The sequence below is a fragment of the Pongo pygmaeus genome, chromosome 4 (assembly GCF_028885625.2).
Source record: "Pongo pygmaeus isolate AG05252 chromosome 4, NHGRI_mPonPyg2-v2.0_pri, whole genome shotgun sequence".
NCBI classification, from domain to species: domain Eukaryota; kingdom Metazoa; phylum Chordata; class Mammalia; order Primates; family Hominidae; genus Pongo; species Pongo pygmaeus.
The window spans coordinates 140493239-140510628 of NC_072377.2; the positions used below are offsets into that span (position 1 = coordinate 140493239).

At 37.6% G+C, this 17390-nt stretch overlaps 1 protein-coding gene across 1 annotated transcript; it reads right to left on the minus strand.

Moving 5' to 3' along the window:
- Positions 1-656: 656 nt before the first annotated feature.
- Positions 657-8741, minus strand: LECT2 (leukocyte cell derived chemotaxin 2). The gene is made up of 4 exons (XM_054488486.2): positions 8536-8741; positions 6627-6723; positions 4982-5127; positions 657-1245 (listed from the first exon to the last, which is right to left on the minus strand). The coding sequence occupies exons 1-4, from the start codon at positions 8579-8581 to the stop codon at positions 1079-1081; spliced, it is 456 nt and encodes a 151-aa protein (XP_054344461.1). The 5' UTR covers positions 8582-8741; the 3' UTR covers positions 657-1078.
- Positions 8742-17390: the final 8649 nt, after the last annotated feature.

Here is a 17390-nt window from a genome sequence, read left to right on the forward strand (position 1 = left end):
TCTGCTGGCATTTTCTGCGTTCCAAAAAAATTTAAGCAGAAATTCATGAAGGAAGTTTCCAGAATGATTAGTTCAACGTATTCATTTCTTACCGACTGGCTAAACTCTAAGGAGCCACAATTATTTCTGGTCCTTTGGACATTTGTATGGTCTTGTTTCCTCATAGTACCTGTTGTCAATATAACTAAGACAGAATAACATAGATATAATACAATGATGTGTAGAAATAAGTAGCTGTATATGCATATGGCTAGATGAAGTTGACAGGCCCAGTTCCATGAGACACTTCAGATAAAGGTAGGCCTCATTCTCACTCTAGTTCTTCCTGTAGTGCAGCCTCACTGAAATCTGGAATATGTTTTCTTGGACTGCCATCATTCATAATCATGTGGGTGAGTGGATGGAAATACCAGCAAATCCTTTATTATCCATGAAAGCATCTCTCTCTCTAACCAATATGATAAACCTAAGGATATTGCTGAGAGTCTACTACCTAAACTCAACTTATTCATTGAATATGTATTAAATGTATACTAAATCTAGCATTGTAAACCACTTGCTGTTCTTGTACCGTAGAAACACTTTCAGGCTTTTTCTTATTTTCAAGCAGAAACGTTGCTAGTTTTAGATGTGTCAAAAATGCAGCCTGGCCCAGCTTAAGTTCTCTTGTTTATTTATCTTAGATCTTTGGGACTGAGAAATCTAAAAAATAAAACCACTCAGATTCCATAGGTGACAGATCAAAGAGCCTGAAGAAACCAGTTCACTCGAACATCAGATTGACAATGAGTTAAAATCAAGATGTTTTCTTTCTTGCATTTATCATGTTTCTATTTAAAATCAAATTTCCTTTTTTTAATTAAAAAATTTTTGTGGGTACATAGGTATATATATTTATGAGGTACGTGAGATGTTTTGATACAGGCATGCAATGTGTAATAATCACGTCATGGAAAATGGGGTATCCATCCCTTCATGCATTTTTCCTTTGTGAACACAAATTTCTTGAAGAGCAGGGTATGCATCCAGGTTTTTAAGATGACTTTTTATTTTGAAGATCTGACCATTGGCCTTCCATTTACAGGTATGCAGTAGGGTCACTCGAGTCACAGTTTTCAATGTGCACATGCGACTGTATGCCAGGATAAACTTTCTGCAAGGGTAATAGAGTTCCAAGTTTTTCTCCCTTCTTAATAGGACCTTTATACTTAATTGGCTTAATGTAGAACATTTTGACACAAAAACCTAAAAGAAAATAAGTATAATTATTTATCTGGGCTTCAGTAATCTTGAATCTGAAATTAAAAAAATAACAAATGGACAAAAAATAAAAAAACAGAAATAAAGTTGAATGAACTCAGGAGAGGAATAGATGAACATGACAGAATGATATTAAAAAGGAAGACTAAATTACAAGATGCCAAAGGAAGAATAGATTCAAATGAAACGCTAATAAAGGCATTGAAGAATAATAGGAAAATACTAGCTAGTTAGAAAAGGTGAGCCCTGAACAATGTCAACTCCAAGACATATTCTGATAAAATGATTGGACTTTAGGGATAAAGAAAAATAGAAATAATTGGAACAAAAATACAAACTTTGCTAAATATCAAAAGAACTAAAAAGGCAAAGACCCAAGTAGAGAAATAGAGTACAATATAATAATTATACAATAAAATGGTGTTGGGTACAAATACAGGAGTCATATATATAAATGTGAATGGCCTTATCTTGTCTATTATAAGATGTCCCATTGGGTTGAAAAGCAAACCCCAGTTGAATGCTGTATGGAATAAAACACAGCGATTGAAAAGGCTGAAAGTGAAGAGCTGGACAAAGATTTGCCAAGCAAATGGACAAAGATTTGCCAAGCAGTAAGAAAGCAAGGGCTATTGTCCTGTTACCAGAAGAGTGGAAATCAGGCCAAAAGGCATTGAAACAAGACAAAGGAAGATAATATAAGAGGGTAAATGCCACAAGTCACAGTGAAGATATAACAGTTACAACTATCCATGCACTAAATAACACAAGTCATCTATATAAAGCAGAGACTACAAGAGACGCCAGAAGACATAGATAGAAACCCACCAATAAAAGGAGACTTTGATGCACTACGGGCACTGCAAACCGGTCAAGTGAGCATAAAAATAAGGCTGTAAAATTACGCTGTCCAATATGGTAGCCACTAGCCACATGTGGTTATTCAGCACTTGAAAGGTAGTTAATCTGAATTGAGATGTGCTTTAATGGTAAAATACACAGTGGATTTTGAAGACTTAGTATTTAAAAATGTAAAATATCTCAATAATTTTTGTATTAATTACATATTGATATAATACTTTGAAAATATTGAGTTAAATAAAATATTAAAATACCATGGTTTTTTTACTTCAATATGGCTACTAGAAAATTTAAAATAATAATAATAATTATTATTATTATTATTTTTTTTTTGAGACAGAGTCTTGCTCTGTCACCCAGGCTGGAGTGCAGTGGCCTGATCTCGGCTCACTGCAGGCTCCGCCTCCCGGGTTCACGCCATTCTCCTGCCTCAGCCTCTTGAGTAGCTGGAACTACAGGTGCCCGCCACCACATCTGGCTAATTTTTTGTATTTTTTAGTAGAGACGGGGTTTCACCGTGTTAGCCAGGATGGTCTCGATCTCCTGACCTGGTGATCCATCCGCCTCGGCCTCCCAAAGTGCTAGGAATACAGGCACGAGCCACCGCGCCCAGCCAAAAATTTAAAATTATATATATGACTTCTGTTGTATTTCTATTGGATAGTTCTGCTGTAGAAGAGCTAAAACTCCATCAGGTAGGTTTTATGAATAAATATTAAACAAAAGATGTGCAAGACCTCTACACTGAAAACTACAACATCCATTAATATAAGAGTGAAGGAAGACCTAAGTAAGTGGAGGATATAATATGTTCATTGATTGGAGGACTCACTACCTTAAAAATATTAGTTCTCAATTTAATCTGTATATTTACTGCAGATTCAGTCAAAGCCCCAGCAGGATTTTTGGTGGAAATTAGCAAACAGATTCTGTAATTTATTTGGAAATGCAAACAACCAAGAATTGCCAAGGCAGTCTGAAAGAAGAAGAAAGTCAATTCCAGTTGTGCATTCTGGAACTGGGGAAATAACCTCTTGGTAGATTGGAGGATGCACTGGGCTCACTGTAAGATGGACCGTAGTGAAAAGCTGTGTTTACCACCTGACTATAAGCCCCTAGTCTGACTGGTGAACCACAGTGGCCTTTTAGATCTCCAGGAATTAGTGTCAGTTTTGAGCAAGTGTCCAATAATCTCTGAAGAGCCTAATTATTTCTTCCCCAATGTGCTGTCATCCTGCTAAACCATTGCAAGTCCCTTTGGGGACAGCTAGAAGTAAGGTTTACAGTATAAATTTTTGGCTGCGTAGCAGGACCCTTAACGCAAAAGGACTGAGCCTCCCTTTTGTTCAAGAGGCTCTGGGACTGTGAACCAATTCAAGCCTGGGAATTTATTGGGAATTGGGACCCATTATTGTGATGACTGAAGTCAGCATTTTGTTCATCAGACCTGGAGCATTTCCATTCATACAAGTCCAATAAGGCTGTAGTTGGCTGCTCATCTATTCAGTTCTAGAGTCACCATGATTACTAGCCAGTGTCACAAATCTCTGTGATTTAGATGAATCTGATTACTGCTTCTGCTCTCACTGACCTTGGCATTAACTGTTAAGTGCCACTTCAGAGGACACTGTTCAATGGCAGAAGTTTCCCTTGTGACATTGGCCTACAGAGGACAACCAGAATATAGCTCTTCAAGGATGTGGGTTCCCTCACAAGATGCCTCTCACAGCCTTGGTGAGGAGGGTCTCCTCTGGCCTCACTCCCAATAGGAATGCATATATATGCTCATTAAAAGGTATAAGAAAGTTCGTAGCAGCAATTTTATAATCGTCTAAAACTGGAAACTGCCCAAAAGTCCATCTGAGGAAGAATAGATAAATAGATGAAAGTATATGCATATAATGGAATATCATGCATCAGAAAGAACATGGATACAAAAACATAAATTGCATAATCATGATGTGGAATGAAAGAAGACCCAAAGAGTGCATGCTGTTTAATTCTATTTATACCATTTTTAGAAACAGGAAGAACTAATACATGGTGTTAGAACTTGGGATAGTGATTACCTCGCTGGGAATAATGACTACATGGTAGCACAAGGGATCTCTGGGCTGTGGGTGATGTTCTTTTTCTTGATCTGGGTGCTGATTACACAGGTGTATTCACTTTTTGAAATTCACGGAGCTATACATGGATGTGTTGTGCACTTTTATGTGTATATTTATACCTTGATGGAGTAACCAAACAACAAAACCAATACCTGGATTACCAGGAGATCTAGCTTTACCTGAAACTTAGAAGCTTTCAAAAATATTTCACATTCAACTCTTGCAGAAATGCCAGCATTTATGATTTGTGGGATTTGAGTAAATGCAAGTATCTATCCATTATGGTTAGCATTGCTGAAAGTGGCTTTGTTTATAGATTGTTAAGCAAAACCACGTGGGCCACAGGAAGGAATGCCTCCAGTCAGCTGTGGGGTTTCGTGAAGTGTGTGCATGAAGCAGAAGTTTTCAGAGAAAATGGTGAAATGTCCTTGAAAGTGCCTCAGCTGGGAGAGGATCAGAAAAAAATATTGGGTACTATGCTTATTACCTGGGTGACAAAATAATCTGTACACCAAATGTCTGTGACATGTGGTTTACCTATATAACAAATGTGCACATGTACCCCTGAACCTAACATCAAAGTTTTTTAAAAAATGCATCAGCTAGTTTGGGTACACTCTATATTCTTTCTGTTCTAGGTTTTATCATTTTGAAAGAAGTACAATATCTCCTTGTATAGAACCTGCATTAAATAAATGAGCATCAACATCTCCAGTAGGCACCCCAGGTGTAGACTCCACCTCTCCTACCTCTTCCAGATATTCGAACACCATTATTGATAGCATTTTTGTTTTGATAAGGTTTCTCCTGGCCCACAATCATTCCAGTGAATGGTGCGTACACAGTAGATCCAGCAGAGCACAAGACGTCCACACCCTGGTGAGGCCTCTGACTTCTAGAATGTAAGTAAGAATGAACAGACTGAGGAACTGCCTTAGGGGAGCTTTACTGCCTGGGAACATGTTGTTATCCCACTGTTTCCAGACGAGATACCAAAGCTTGAAGCTGCCAGAACATGTTGGGATGTCCCAGGATGCCTCACTCTATTTAGCCCAATTTTAACCTCCTTCTCCGCAGGTGCTAATAACCATGTTATAAAGATGAAAGCATTTAAAATGGTACTTGGTACATAATAAGCCTTAAACAAATATTAGCTACTATTATTTTATGGCATGTTAGGGGAATGAGGCAGTCCATGTAAGTGCATTTTCTAGATGCCTAGATCTTGACGTCTTCAAGCCCACTTTGAAAACAGCTGTCTTTTTATGAGAATCTATCGTAAAAGTATCACATGTTACCCTAGTCTTACTTTTCTTGCAGTGATCTAGAAAAGTGATTGTAAATGTTACTTACTATATATGGTATTTTAATACAGTGAGTGATACCTCCTGGGTTTATTAAAGTGCATGGAGCCCAAACCAAACTATTCCAGATTGTGAGGTGCCTTGAGTTCGTCTTAGCAACCCCTCAGCTCCTGCTTCCCACTGCTGTCACTATGCCTGCTCTCACCAGACTCTCCTGCCTTCTAATAGGCTGTCACCTTAATGATCAGATTCACTGGGATTGCTACAATTATGTACAAAAGCAACACTGAGCAGGCTCAAGAGCCAAGAAGTTACTGTATCAATCAAGTGCATAAACTTTGCAGTATGAGCTGAGTCTAAATTTTGGCAATTCAAGGGATGTTTCCCATATTTCCCTTCTCTTAGTCCTGTTTCAGTATTTGAGGTTGCTTTGTAAGTAGTATCAGTATATGTGAGAGTTCTCTAGTTAGGATGGAGATCAGTGATATGACTGGACACATGGCTATTTCATTAGAAAGTGGCACCCCACGGTGATGTTGGGTATAACTGAAAATTCACAAGTGTGACCCTCATTGTCTGGAAGAGATAGTGGTGCTTTCTCTCCTGCTTAGGGTCAGCCTCTAATATTAATTTCCAGAGCCTGGGCCAGTAACAGCGTGGTTTGGTGGGAAGAGGAACCAAAAGCCCGAATTCAGGTCCAGCCTTCGCCATCTCCAACTGTGCTTGGCAGGTCCCTTAACCCTTTGGTACCTCAGTTAAAGTTTCTCTTCTATAAAATGGGATAGTTGTGTTTGATAACCCTTTGGAAAAAAACAGGTGAGATAAGTGAATGTGTGAAGCCATTCAGAAGGAAAACATTGTGTTTGCTCCCTGATCTTTTCCTTCTTCCACATTCTGATCCCAATTTACAGCTCATACTTGAAGGAGAGTTCTTGGAAGCTGCTCCAAAGACAGTGATGTAACTGGTTACATCTCTGGTTTTTCATGCTGTCAGAACTGTGAGCCCTTGAGGCAACCAATGTTGGGCAAGGACACTAAGAAAAGAGGTTAGGGACCAAAGGGTTGGGTGGTTGTTTGTGCGACTTCATACCTTTGAGCAGAGTACTGTCCACAGCCATGGCGGTCACACGTCCGGATCTCGTTGGAAGACTTGCCAGCACATATATTAGCCCATGGCCCTGCCAGTGCTAAAAAGGAGAAACGTGAGAGCAGAGCTCCTGGCCTCAGACATTTCCTATCTCCATTTGGCTTATCAGTCACACAGTTGATCCTGACAATTCTGTTTTCACTGTAGTTTTCCCTGAACTTTATGTATTTATGGGAAGGTCGTCCTTCCAGAATTTTATATCCTGATTCAGATGTAAAATTAGCTTTTTCCCTGGCCACAGAATTCTGCTTTGTAACGTTAGAGTATTAGTGAATACTTTTTTTTTTTAATCGGAGTCTCACTCTGTTGCCAAGCTGGAGCACAGTGGCGTGACCTCAGCTGACTTCAACCTCTGCCTCCTGGGTTCAAGGGATTCTCCTGCCCCAGCCGCCTGAGTAGCTGGGACTACAGGTGCGCACCACCACACCCAGCTAATTTTTGTATTTTTAGTAGAGACAGAGTTTCACCATGTTGGTCAGGATGGTCTTGATCTCTTGACCTCGTGATCTGCCCGCCTCAGCCTCCCAAAGTGCTGGGATTACAGGCGTGAGCCACCGCACCCAGCTGAATGCCTTTCTTTATAAGCATTGGCCTCCATCATTATAATTTGCTTCAGATCCATTAGTAAATGGTATAAGTTGTGCTTTTCTATTTTTCTTTGCTCATTATCTGCCATGGGGATCACTATTTTTAGATTAAGCAAAAATAATAAAACAGCATGGCTCAGAAAATAATTTTAGAAATTGTAAAGTAATTTTGAAATGGTTAGTTCTACTAATCAAATCCAAGCAAATGTTTGAATTAAACGAGAAACGAACTCTGTACTAGCCAAGTTTGTTTAACACCAGATAAGTCTCTCATAGTTGCAAACATGGAAGAAGAAGATTCTTAGAAATAATCTGAAATGTCAAACCAATTTAGCCTAGACTGAGATTAGGGGAGAAGGTAGGAAAAGGAGTAGAACCAATTATATGAAGAATTATGAAACATGGAGGAGGGGCTGCTTTCTCAGGGGACTTAGTGCAAACTTTGCTTTAGGCACAATTCGTTTCTTTACTATAGTAAGCACTTGATAAATGTTCAGTTGAATTAAATGTCCCGGATTTCCAGTGTTAACATTCACAGAGAGATACAGTGAGCACACTCAACCTTGCACTTTGAAACAGACAAGCAAAAGCAAGAGCATGGTAATTTGACTATTGATTTTATTTAAAGACATTCTACTCTTCATTAATACCTATGCTGTGAAGAGAACCTACAGAATATGGCCATTAAGCCTCTGCTTTAAAGTACTTTTAAAAGGTGGGTTTCAAAAGTTTTATGCCTTGAAGCCAAGCTCCAAATCAACACCTTGATCAAGATATAATCCCATCACTTTGGCAACTAACATTTATCCTTGGGAACTGAGGCAATATCAGACAATGTAGTAATTTATTCACTTTTTCCTCCTTCAGTGAGTATTAAGGGAGCATTCACTTTGTCTTAATCCACACCAATCTCTGTATTAGTATCTGTGTCAGAATTTGATTTTGATCAAAATCAGAATCAAATACTTATATCAACTTTTTATTATCTAGTTTTGTTCTAGTTAAGTCCCAGACCAAGACTGAAAGGCTTTGTAATGTCTTCTCAACCCACTATTATGTTTCCCTCATTAAAGAACCAGAACATTCCATTTAAATTATTTAAAACATCTTCAGGACCATGTGTCATTCCTATTTCATTTTTAATAGCCAAATACACAAGTCTTTGTTGTGATCGTGCTATTAATGACTTTTTAATCTCTTTAGTCTTCCCCTGAAATTAGTTTTTAAAAGTTAACCAACATTCTAAAATTGCACTTTTGACTTACCAGTAGAAATCAGACCAGCCAAAAGGAGGGCTTTGGTGGAAAACATCTGGGTTTACTTCCTTTAGTTTCTTCCTCTGATTAGAGTTGCCCCCACACTCTCTTTGAAGAATATTCAAGTTTGAATGAATACTTCCTAGCTATTTAGCATTAGAATTCTGCCCCTCCCATTTCTTTAGTGTGAGACACAAAAAGTATAAGAGAATGGAGAAAGTCAAGTTCTAATATTCCATGGATAGCTATTTGATTTGCAGGTAGGGCCTATGTAAAAGCCTTTGATCTGAAGAAGCAGCCAATTATATTGGAAACACTGACTAAATATTAACAGAAAATGATAAGGCTAGGTGCATATTGACAGTCTTCTGGGCTGTGGCTTGTAGGAGAATGTTCGTGCGAATGATGGAATATTTAGTGCTGTCTGCTGGTAGATCTTTCATTTCCTTGATAGCACATATTTCAGAAGAAAATTGATCATTAATAATGTGTAGCCCTTCATAACATATTCCTTAATATATCCCTTAGGTGTTTTTGAATTCTCAGTTTAATTATATTTCACCTGTGTAATATTTGCAAATAACTTTAATATTTTAATAAAATTGCATGTATTTACCTTAAATATGTGATTTTTAAATGTTTCTTGTTTATGATAATGGTAAGTTAGCACCATTAAAAGCATCCATCAATAAAGGAAAAAAGATTAATTATAATATAGTCATTGATATGGTTTGGCTCTGTGTCCCCACCCAAATCTCATGTTCAATTGTAATCCCCAGTGTTGGAGGTGGGGCCTGGTGAGAGGTGATTGAATTATGGGGCTAGAGTTCTCATGAATGGGTTAGCATCATCCCCTTAGTGCTGTTGTCCTGATAGTGAGTGAGTGAGTTATGGTGAGATCCAGTTGTTTAAAAGTGTATAGCACCTCCCCTGTTCTCACTTCCTCCTGCTTCAGCTGTGTAAGACGTGCCTGCTTCCCCTTTGCCTTCCGCCATGATTTTCAGTTTCCTGAGACGTCCCAAGAAGCTACCATGCTTTCTTTACCTCTTTTCTTTATAAATTACCCAATCTCAGGTATTTCTTTATAGCAATGCAAGAACAGACTAATACAGTCATACAACAGAGTAAAATATAACAATTTAAATGAAGACAATCTACATGTATTAACACAGCTAGATCTCTAGATATACTGTTTAATTAAGAAGCTATTTTTAGAATTATATATATAGTATCATACTATTTATAATATTTAAAATCTGAAAACAAGTATATTAATCTTAATGAATGCTGTATATATGATAAAAATATGCACAGACTACCTTAAAGGTAGTAATTACTTCTGAATAGTGAGAGAAATAAAACCATGGAAGGATATACAGAGTACATAAACTCTAAAATATTTTATTTCTAAAAAAAGAAAAAAATCAGATGTTAAAATATTAGTTTGTTAATTATTGGAGATAGACACATGGATGTTATGTTACCCTGTACTTTTCTGGGGACTTAAATTTTCAGTGTGTTTCAAACATATGTTAGCAGCTCCTTTTTAGCTTAATATTAGATGAGCACCTGGAATTTTCTATGGAAGCTTCCCCATTTAAATTATGTGCCAGTAGCTGTGGGAGATTGGGATTGTGGCCCCAGTTCTTCACCCTCTCTGTGTCCACACCTTTGCCATGTCTCATGGGGGTAAAGGGAACTTTCCTCACCCTTGATTTTGGGTTTAGCTGTGTGGCTTTGACCACTAAGATGAGGCAGAAGTGGCAGTGGGTCGGGAAAGCCTGGGTCCTCTGGGGCCTTAGTCTTTGTACACTCCTTCCTATGTTTCTGCATCGCCATGAGGCAGATGATCCTGCTGCCCTGGGAAGGGAATGGACGCCACGCAGAGCACGGTTGCCCCCTGCAAAATCCAGCTTAGTATACCCTATAAATGTGTGGGCTTAACTGGCTGTCATTGGAAGCCACTGAGTTTTGGTGTGGTATGTTACACAACAATAACTAAACGATGCCAATGAGAATATGCACCTAATTGTTTTTGCTTCACACACAGCCTTTCAAGGAGGCATCTAATGTATACAATATAGAATGCCAACGCATTGAATACATCAAGGATCTGAGTCAATGTACTGAAAGAATAGGTTAGTGAAACAAAACAGATGATTCAGAAATAGACACAAATATATACAGCATGTAGTACACAATAGAAGTTATACTTTAAATGATTAGAGAGAATATAAGTCATTCTATTAACAGTATTGAGACAACATCTGGCAAGAAATAAAAGTGCAGTCTAGGCGTGGTGGCTCATGCCTGTAATCCTAGCACTTTGTGAGGCCTATGCAGGAGGATCACTTGAGGCCAGGAGTTTGAGACAAGCCTGGGCAACATGGCAAAACCCCATCCTTACAAAACATTTAAAAAAATTAGTCAGGCGTGGTGTGTGTGTCCATAGTCCTAGCTACTTGGGAGGCTGAGGCAGAAGGAATATTTGAATCCAGGAGTTTGAAGTTACAGTGAGCTACGATCATGCCACTGCACTCCACCCTGGGTGAGATAGTGAGACCCTGTCTCAAAATAAATAAACAAATAAAAGTTCAATCCGTATCAAAGTGAACCAAACATTTGTATGCAAAATGAGAGAAAGAGGGAGGAGGAGGAAAGAAAGAAAAGAACTGAAACCATAGAAATACTAGGAGAAATTATGAATGATTTTTAATGGTCTTGGTATGGGTTAGACTTTTCAAAGAATGTTTAAAAACCCAGAAGCTCTGAAGGAAATATTTGATAAATGCATTATAACAATAAAAAAAAACTTTCTACAAAGCAAACAGTATCCTGATCACAGTCAAAAGACAATAATCTGAAAAAAAATCTATAACCCATATAATATGACAGATAAGGAACTCATCTCCCTAATATATAAAGAATTCTTTAAAAAAATAAAAGGTATAAACAAATTGATAGAAAAACGGGCAAAGGCCAGGCACAGTGGCTCACGCCTGTAATCCCAGCACTTTGGGAGGCCGAGGTGGGCGGATCACGAGGTCAGGAGTTCGAGACAAGCCTGGCCAACATGGCGAAACCCCATCTCTACTAAAAATACAAAAATTAGCCGGGTGTGGTGACAGACGCCTGTAATCTCAGCTTCTTCGGAGGCTGAGGCAGGAGAATCGCTTGAACCTGGGAGGCGGAGTTTGCAGTGAGCCGAGATTGTGCCATTGCATTCCAGCTTGGGCGACAAGAGCAAGACTCCATCTCAAAAGAAAAAAAAAAAGAAAAAAGAAAAATGGGCAAAAGATACCAACAGACTTTCATAAAAGAAAAAATACAGATTACCAATATGTATTTGAAAATATGATCCACTTCACTTAAAATTAACAATTGTAAACCAGAATGAGGTGTAGTTTTTCACCCATCAAATTGACAAAGAATATGTAGAAACATTTATTGAAAAGTATAAGTTGGTTTAACCTCTTTAGAGCACAATTTTGCAATACCCCTCACATTTTTAAATGCACAAAACCTTTGCTCCAGCAATGCTATTGTTTTCCTACCTGTGGCCTGCTTTCCTCCTATTTTCCCTGCCTTCTGTGTTAACTGTTTCCAATGTATCTTCCCCTCTGAAGCCAGTGCCATCCTCTAAACTGCAGAAGAGATGGTAGGAGACTGTTTTGAAACCCGTAATGGGATAGGATCTGAGCAATGTCAATGCTGAAAAGCTGATGAGAAACTTTGTAATGGATGGATCAGGCCGATGATACCTAATCAATCTTATTGTTATGAAGAGAGAGAAGGAGAGAGTATATCAGACATTTTATAACTCCTGTTGGAAATGCACAACACAACCTATAAAGTATTCTTGTCAAAAAATCAGGCTAAAGTCTTATAAGGCCATTAGCTCTAACTTCCAGTTTACAGGAACTATGCAGCACAGTGATGCATGTTAAATGTACCACAGGAATGCAGTCAGCTAAATGCAGGCTATAGGAAGTTCTACCAGATAAAGAACCTGGTTTCTTCAACAAATTCTGAGGAATGGAAAATAGAGATAGGGGCAATCTGTGGATTAAAAGAGATTTACAAGATTTATCAACAAAATGCCATGTATGGACTTTACTTGGAGTCTGAATCAAATGAGGAAATGATAGACAGAGAAAAACAGAGAATAGGGACAATTTTAACACTACTTGATGATATTAGAAATTATTCTGTGTAATTCAAGCATAATACATTAGGTGTTTGTAAAAAGTTCCTATCTTTTAGAAATACATACTAAAACATTTATGGGTATGAAATCATAGGATGTTTCAGATTTGCTTCAAAATAATCCAGGAGTTTGGAGAGTAGGTAGCATATAGATTAAACACAATTGGCTATGAACTGCTAATTACTGAAGCTGGGTAATGAGTACATAGAAGTTTACTATACTATCCTCTCCAGTTTGTTTATATTTGAAAGTTTTCCCATAGCAACAAGTTAAACAGAGACATTTGTTGGACAATTAATTTGTTGGCAATATCTTTTGAACATAAAAAAGTTCCCACACAGCAAGGAAAAACTGAATTTTCTGTAACCTTGGTAATATTTAGCCACCTATATTTTAAACCCTTTAATCAATCAATGACAACCCACATCTGGTAAACATGCTCTTCAAAACAACCAATCAATAACAGCCCCTCGCTTCTGACTTTCAGCCAATTAGGGGCAGAGTCACTCTAGTAAGTGATTCCCAACCAATCAACAACAGTCTTACCTGAGCACCATGTTTCTTAATCCGTCAAACCCCTAACACTCCAAAAGTCCACAAAACTTGAGCTCCCAGCTTCCCAAATCCATACATAAATAAGATGAACAGGCTGCTGTGCTTGGAAAGATTGTGCATGACCTACACAGCTCTTCCTAACTGTTGTCACTCATTCAGCTTTGTCTTTTTATTTCAGATAGTGAGTTGAGTGGTGGTCTCGTCCTCCTACGAAACATAGAAATTTGATCCTGTCCATACCCCGTGACAGAACAGCTTCACTCTTAGTTATACTCTCACATGTGTGCACGTTCAAAATGTTCATAGTAGTATCATTTGTAGTAGTGTAAAACAGGAAACAACCTATATGTGCATCAACAGTAGAATGGGAACAAATTCTGGTATTTTTGTTTAATGAAATACCCTACAAGAATGAGAACGAATTAAATACAACCAAATACATCAACTTAGATGACTCTCAAAAACATAATGGTGATTAGAAGAAAGGAAATCGGCTGGGCGTGGTGGCTCACGCCTGTAATTCCAGCACTTTGAGAGGCTGAGGCGGGCGGATCACAAGGTCAAGAGATCGAGACCAACCTGGCTAACATGGTGAAACCCTGTCTCTACTAAAAATACAAAAATTAGCTGGGCATGGTGGCGCACGCCTGTAGTCCCAGCTACTAGAGAGGCTGAGGCAGGAGAATCGCTTGAACCCAGGAGGCGGAGGTTGCAGTGAGCCGAGATTGTGCCACTACACTCCAGCCTGGGTGATAGAGCAAGACTCCATCTCACACACACACACACACACAAGGAAATCACAGAACAATATGCAGTATATGCTTATTAAAAGTTCAAATGCATGCTTGAAACAGGTAAGCTTTATAAATTATATCTCAAGATGAAGCTGTTTCTAAAACATTCAGATACATGCAAATCTAAAGCATATATTGTTTAGGAACACACACATATATGGTAAAACTATTAATATAAAGAAAAGCAAGAGAAGAGTTGACACAATTTGTATACTGTTTACCTCCAGGAGAGAGGAAGGGGATGTGATCAGCGGCGGGCACCTGGGCTTCATGGGGGCTGATAATGCTCCTATAAACCTGTTGCTGGGCACAGGTGTTCATTTGGTTATTACCCTTTAAACTGTACATATATGTTTTATACATTTTATATTTTCTAGACTTTTGTCTTTCAGTATTTCAACATTCACACACAATTTTATGTGACAAAAAAATTACAATAAAAACAAGATCAGAGTGGAACTGAAGGAGATAGAGACATGAAAAAGTCTTCAAAAAATCAGTAAATCCAGGAGCTGTTTTTTTTAAATAATAAAATAGATAAACCACTAACTAGACTAATAAAGAAGAAAAGAGAGAAGAATCAAATGGACACAATTAAAAATAATAAAGGGATATCACTAATGACTCCACAAACATACAAACAACGATCAGAGAATACTATAAACTGCTCTATAGCAATAAACTAGAAAATCTAGGAGAAATGGATAAATTCCCAGACACATACACCCTCCCAAGACTGAACCAGGAAGAAGTTGAGTTCCTGAATAGATCAGAACAATTTCTGAAATTGAGGCAGTAATAAATAACCTACCAACCAAAAAAGCCCAGGATCAGATGGACTTACAGCTGAATTCTACAAGAGGCACAAAGAGGAGCTGGTACCATTTCTTCTGAAACTATTCCAAACAATTGAAAAGGAGGGACTCTTGCCTAACTCATTCTATGAGGCCAGCATCAGCCTGATACCAAAAATTGTCAGAGATACAACAACAAAAAAAGTCAGGCCAATATCTCTGATGAACATTGACTCATCAGAAAGAACAAAAATTTTATTGAGAACAAAAATTCTCAATAAAATACTGGCAAGCTGAATCCAGCAGCACATCAAAAAGCTTATCTACCACAATCAAGTTGGCTTCATTCCTGGGATACAAGACTGGCTCAATATATGTAAATCATTGTTTCAATAATAAAAAATATTATGCAATAAAAATTGTTTAAAGATTTTTTGCAGAAGTCAATGGAGGCAAGCTTACTGTACAGAGTGTATTGTAACAAGTGCATTCCCTGTATAATTTAATCCTCACAAAAAACTGAGCAATAAAGCTGAGGAAGCTTGAGGCTCAGAGAACTGAAGTGACATGTTCAGTGTCCCACAGCTGGATGTGCCAAAGCCAAGGCCCAAACTCTACTAGACTCTAGAATTCATACTTTTACATATTTTGTTATATGGTTCAATGAATGACTTATTCATACACAGCCTCTCTCATATTTCAGAATTTGAAGCTTGACAATCAATATATCAATTTCATTTTACTACCTCTAAAATGAAGATGATATCAACCTTCATAGGATTCTTGTAAGAATTAAATGAAGTAGTATTCCTAAAATAATTACATTAGGCCAAGCACATACAAAACACTAAGGCTGGGTGCAGTGACTCACGCCTGTAATCCCAGCACTTTGGGAGGCCAAGGCAGGTGAATCACAAGGTCAAGAGATTGAGACCATCCTGGCCAACATGGTGAAACCCTGTCTCTACTAAAAATACAAAAATTAGCTGGGCATGGTGGTGCATGCTTGTAGTCCCAGCTACTTGGGAGGCCAAGGCAGGAGAATTGTTTGAACCCCAGAAGTGGAGGTTGCAGTGAGCTGAGAGCATGCCACTACACTCCAGCCTGGTAACAGTGCAAGACTCTGTCTCAAAAATAAAAATAAAAATAATAATTAATTAAAAATAAATAAAAATAAAACATTTAATAAAATTCACTCTCACCTGCTTTCTTATCTACTCTAAAATGGAATTAGATGTAAACATCAGTTATTTTCCTATGGGAGCCAAATATAATCACCAAGATACAACCCCAAATGCCATAATCCTAAATGTTGAAATTCCAAAAGATCAAACTCCTGAAACTATAATTCTGGAAAAAAAATTAAAAAATTTTTTAAAGATATGTATTTACATTTTCAAAAGGAGATTTACTTGAGACACATGAAAACGTGACAGAGCACTATAGGCTACTTTATACAATAAAATAGGCAAAAATACACATTTTTGCAAGCGTAAGCACTTGGGTATACTAACAAGGGTCATATGAATATAATAGTGATGAGCAAATGAATCATATTCATAAAGAAATAGGTCAAAAAGGGAAATGTATAAGTACATATTATTATTGTTGGAAATTGTGTGCATGCAGATTTAACATTGCAGTTATCTGAAATACTGTGATGCAAAACCCAAGTCTTTTGATGGGATCAATCAAAAACCACAGTGAATCACCATCATAACATACAGATGTCCAAAGATCTGAGATCTTGAGAAATTTTATCTTTCGCAAATGCAGATGCACAAAAGGAACATCTCTTTATTTACTGAAGATGTTTCAACGTTTTTATGTACAGGCACAATGTTTATACACAAAGTCATTGTTGTGATAATATACTTTTGCGAAGTCAAATTTGCAAAAATGTATGCAATGAATTAGAACTTTCTAAAAGTCTCTACACAATTTATACCTCCAGTATTGGAAATGATGCAAAGATGAAATGCGCATAGTGAATTGTAAAAAAAATAATGCTGAAAATTTAAAATAATAAAATAAAACTTAAAAAAAGAAAAAACTAAAGAGAAAGTTTCACATATGAAGAAATATGTTACAGGAATAGATTATAGGCATTGTGTAAAGGTAGTCCGTAAAAAATGACTGACTTTCACAAGCATTAACTATATTTTGAAATCTTGCATTTCAGTGAATAGCTGCTTTTTTCCTTTTAGGACATGGGTTTCCTCAGAGAATATGTTCACCTTCATTTTCTATGTGGCACTGCTCTTTTAAAAATTCTTCTATCATTCTGTATACAACAACATAATAGCCTTCCCTATTAAGTTTTCCCATCTTTGGTGCCATGCTTCCATGTTGTTTTGGGTACATAGAAGTCCATTCTCAGAAATAATACTGGTGCAAAACTGTTGCAGGTCTTCTTATCCTATCAGGCACATAATTATTTTCTAACCAGGCAGTAACTTCACTGGCTTCTTCAGGCAAATGTGGCTTTAATTCATTAAAAGTCCCTGGAATGTA

Bases quoted from the DNA above. Each gene is read 5' to 3' on its own strand.
- LECT2 (XM_054488486.2), bottom strand. From the start codon at position 8,581: ATGTTTTCCACCAAAGCCCTCCTTTTGGCTGGTCTGATTTCTACTG. The intron at 6,724-8,535 runs GTAAGTCAAAAG...TCTCCTTTTTAG, and splicing joins GGCTGGTCTGATTTCTACTG to CACTGGCAGGGCCATGGGCT. The intron at 5,128-6,626 runs GTATGAAGTCGC...CTTACATTCTAG, and splicing joins GGACAGTACTCTGCTCAAAG to AAGTCAGAGGCCTCACCAGG.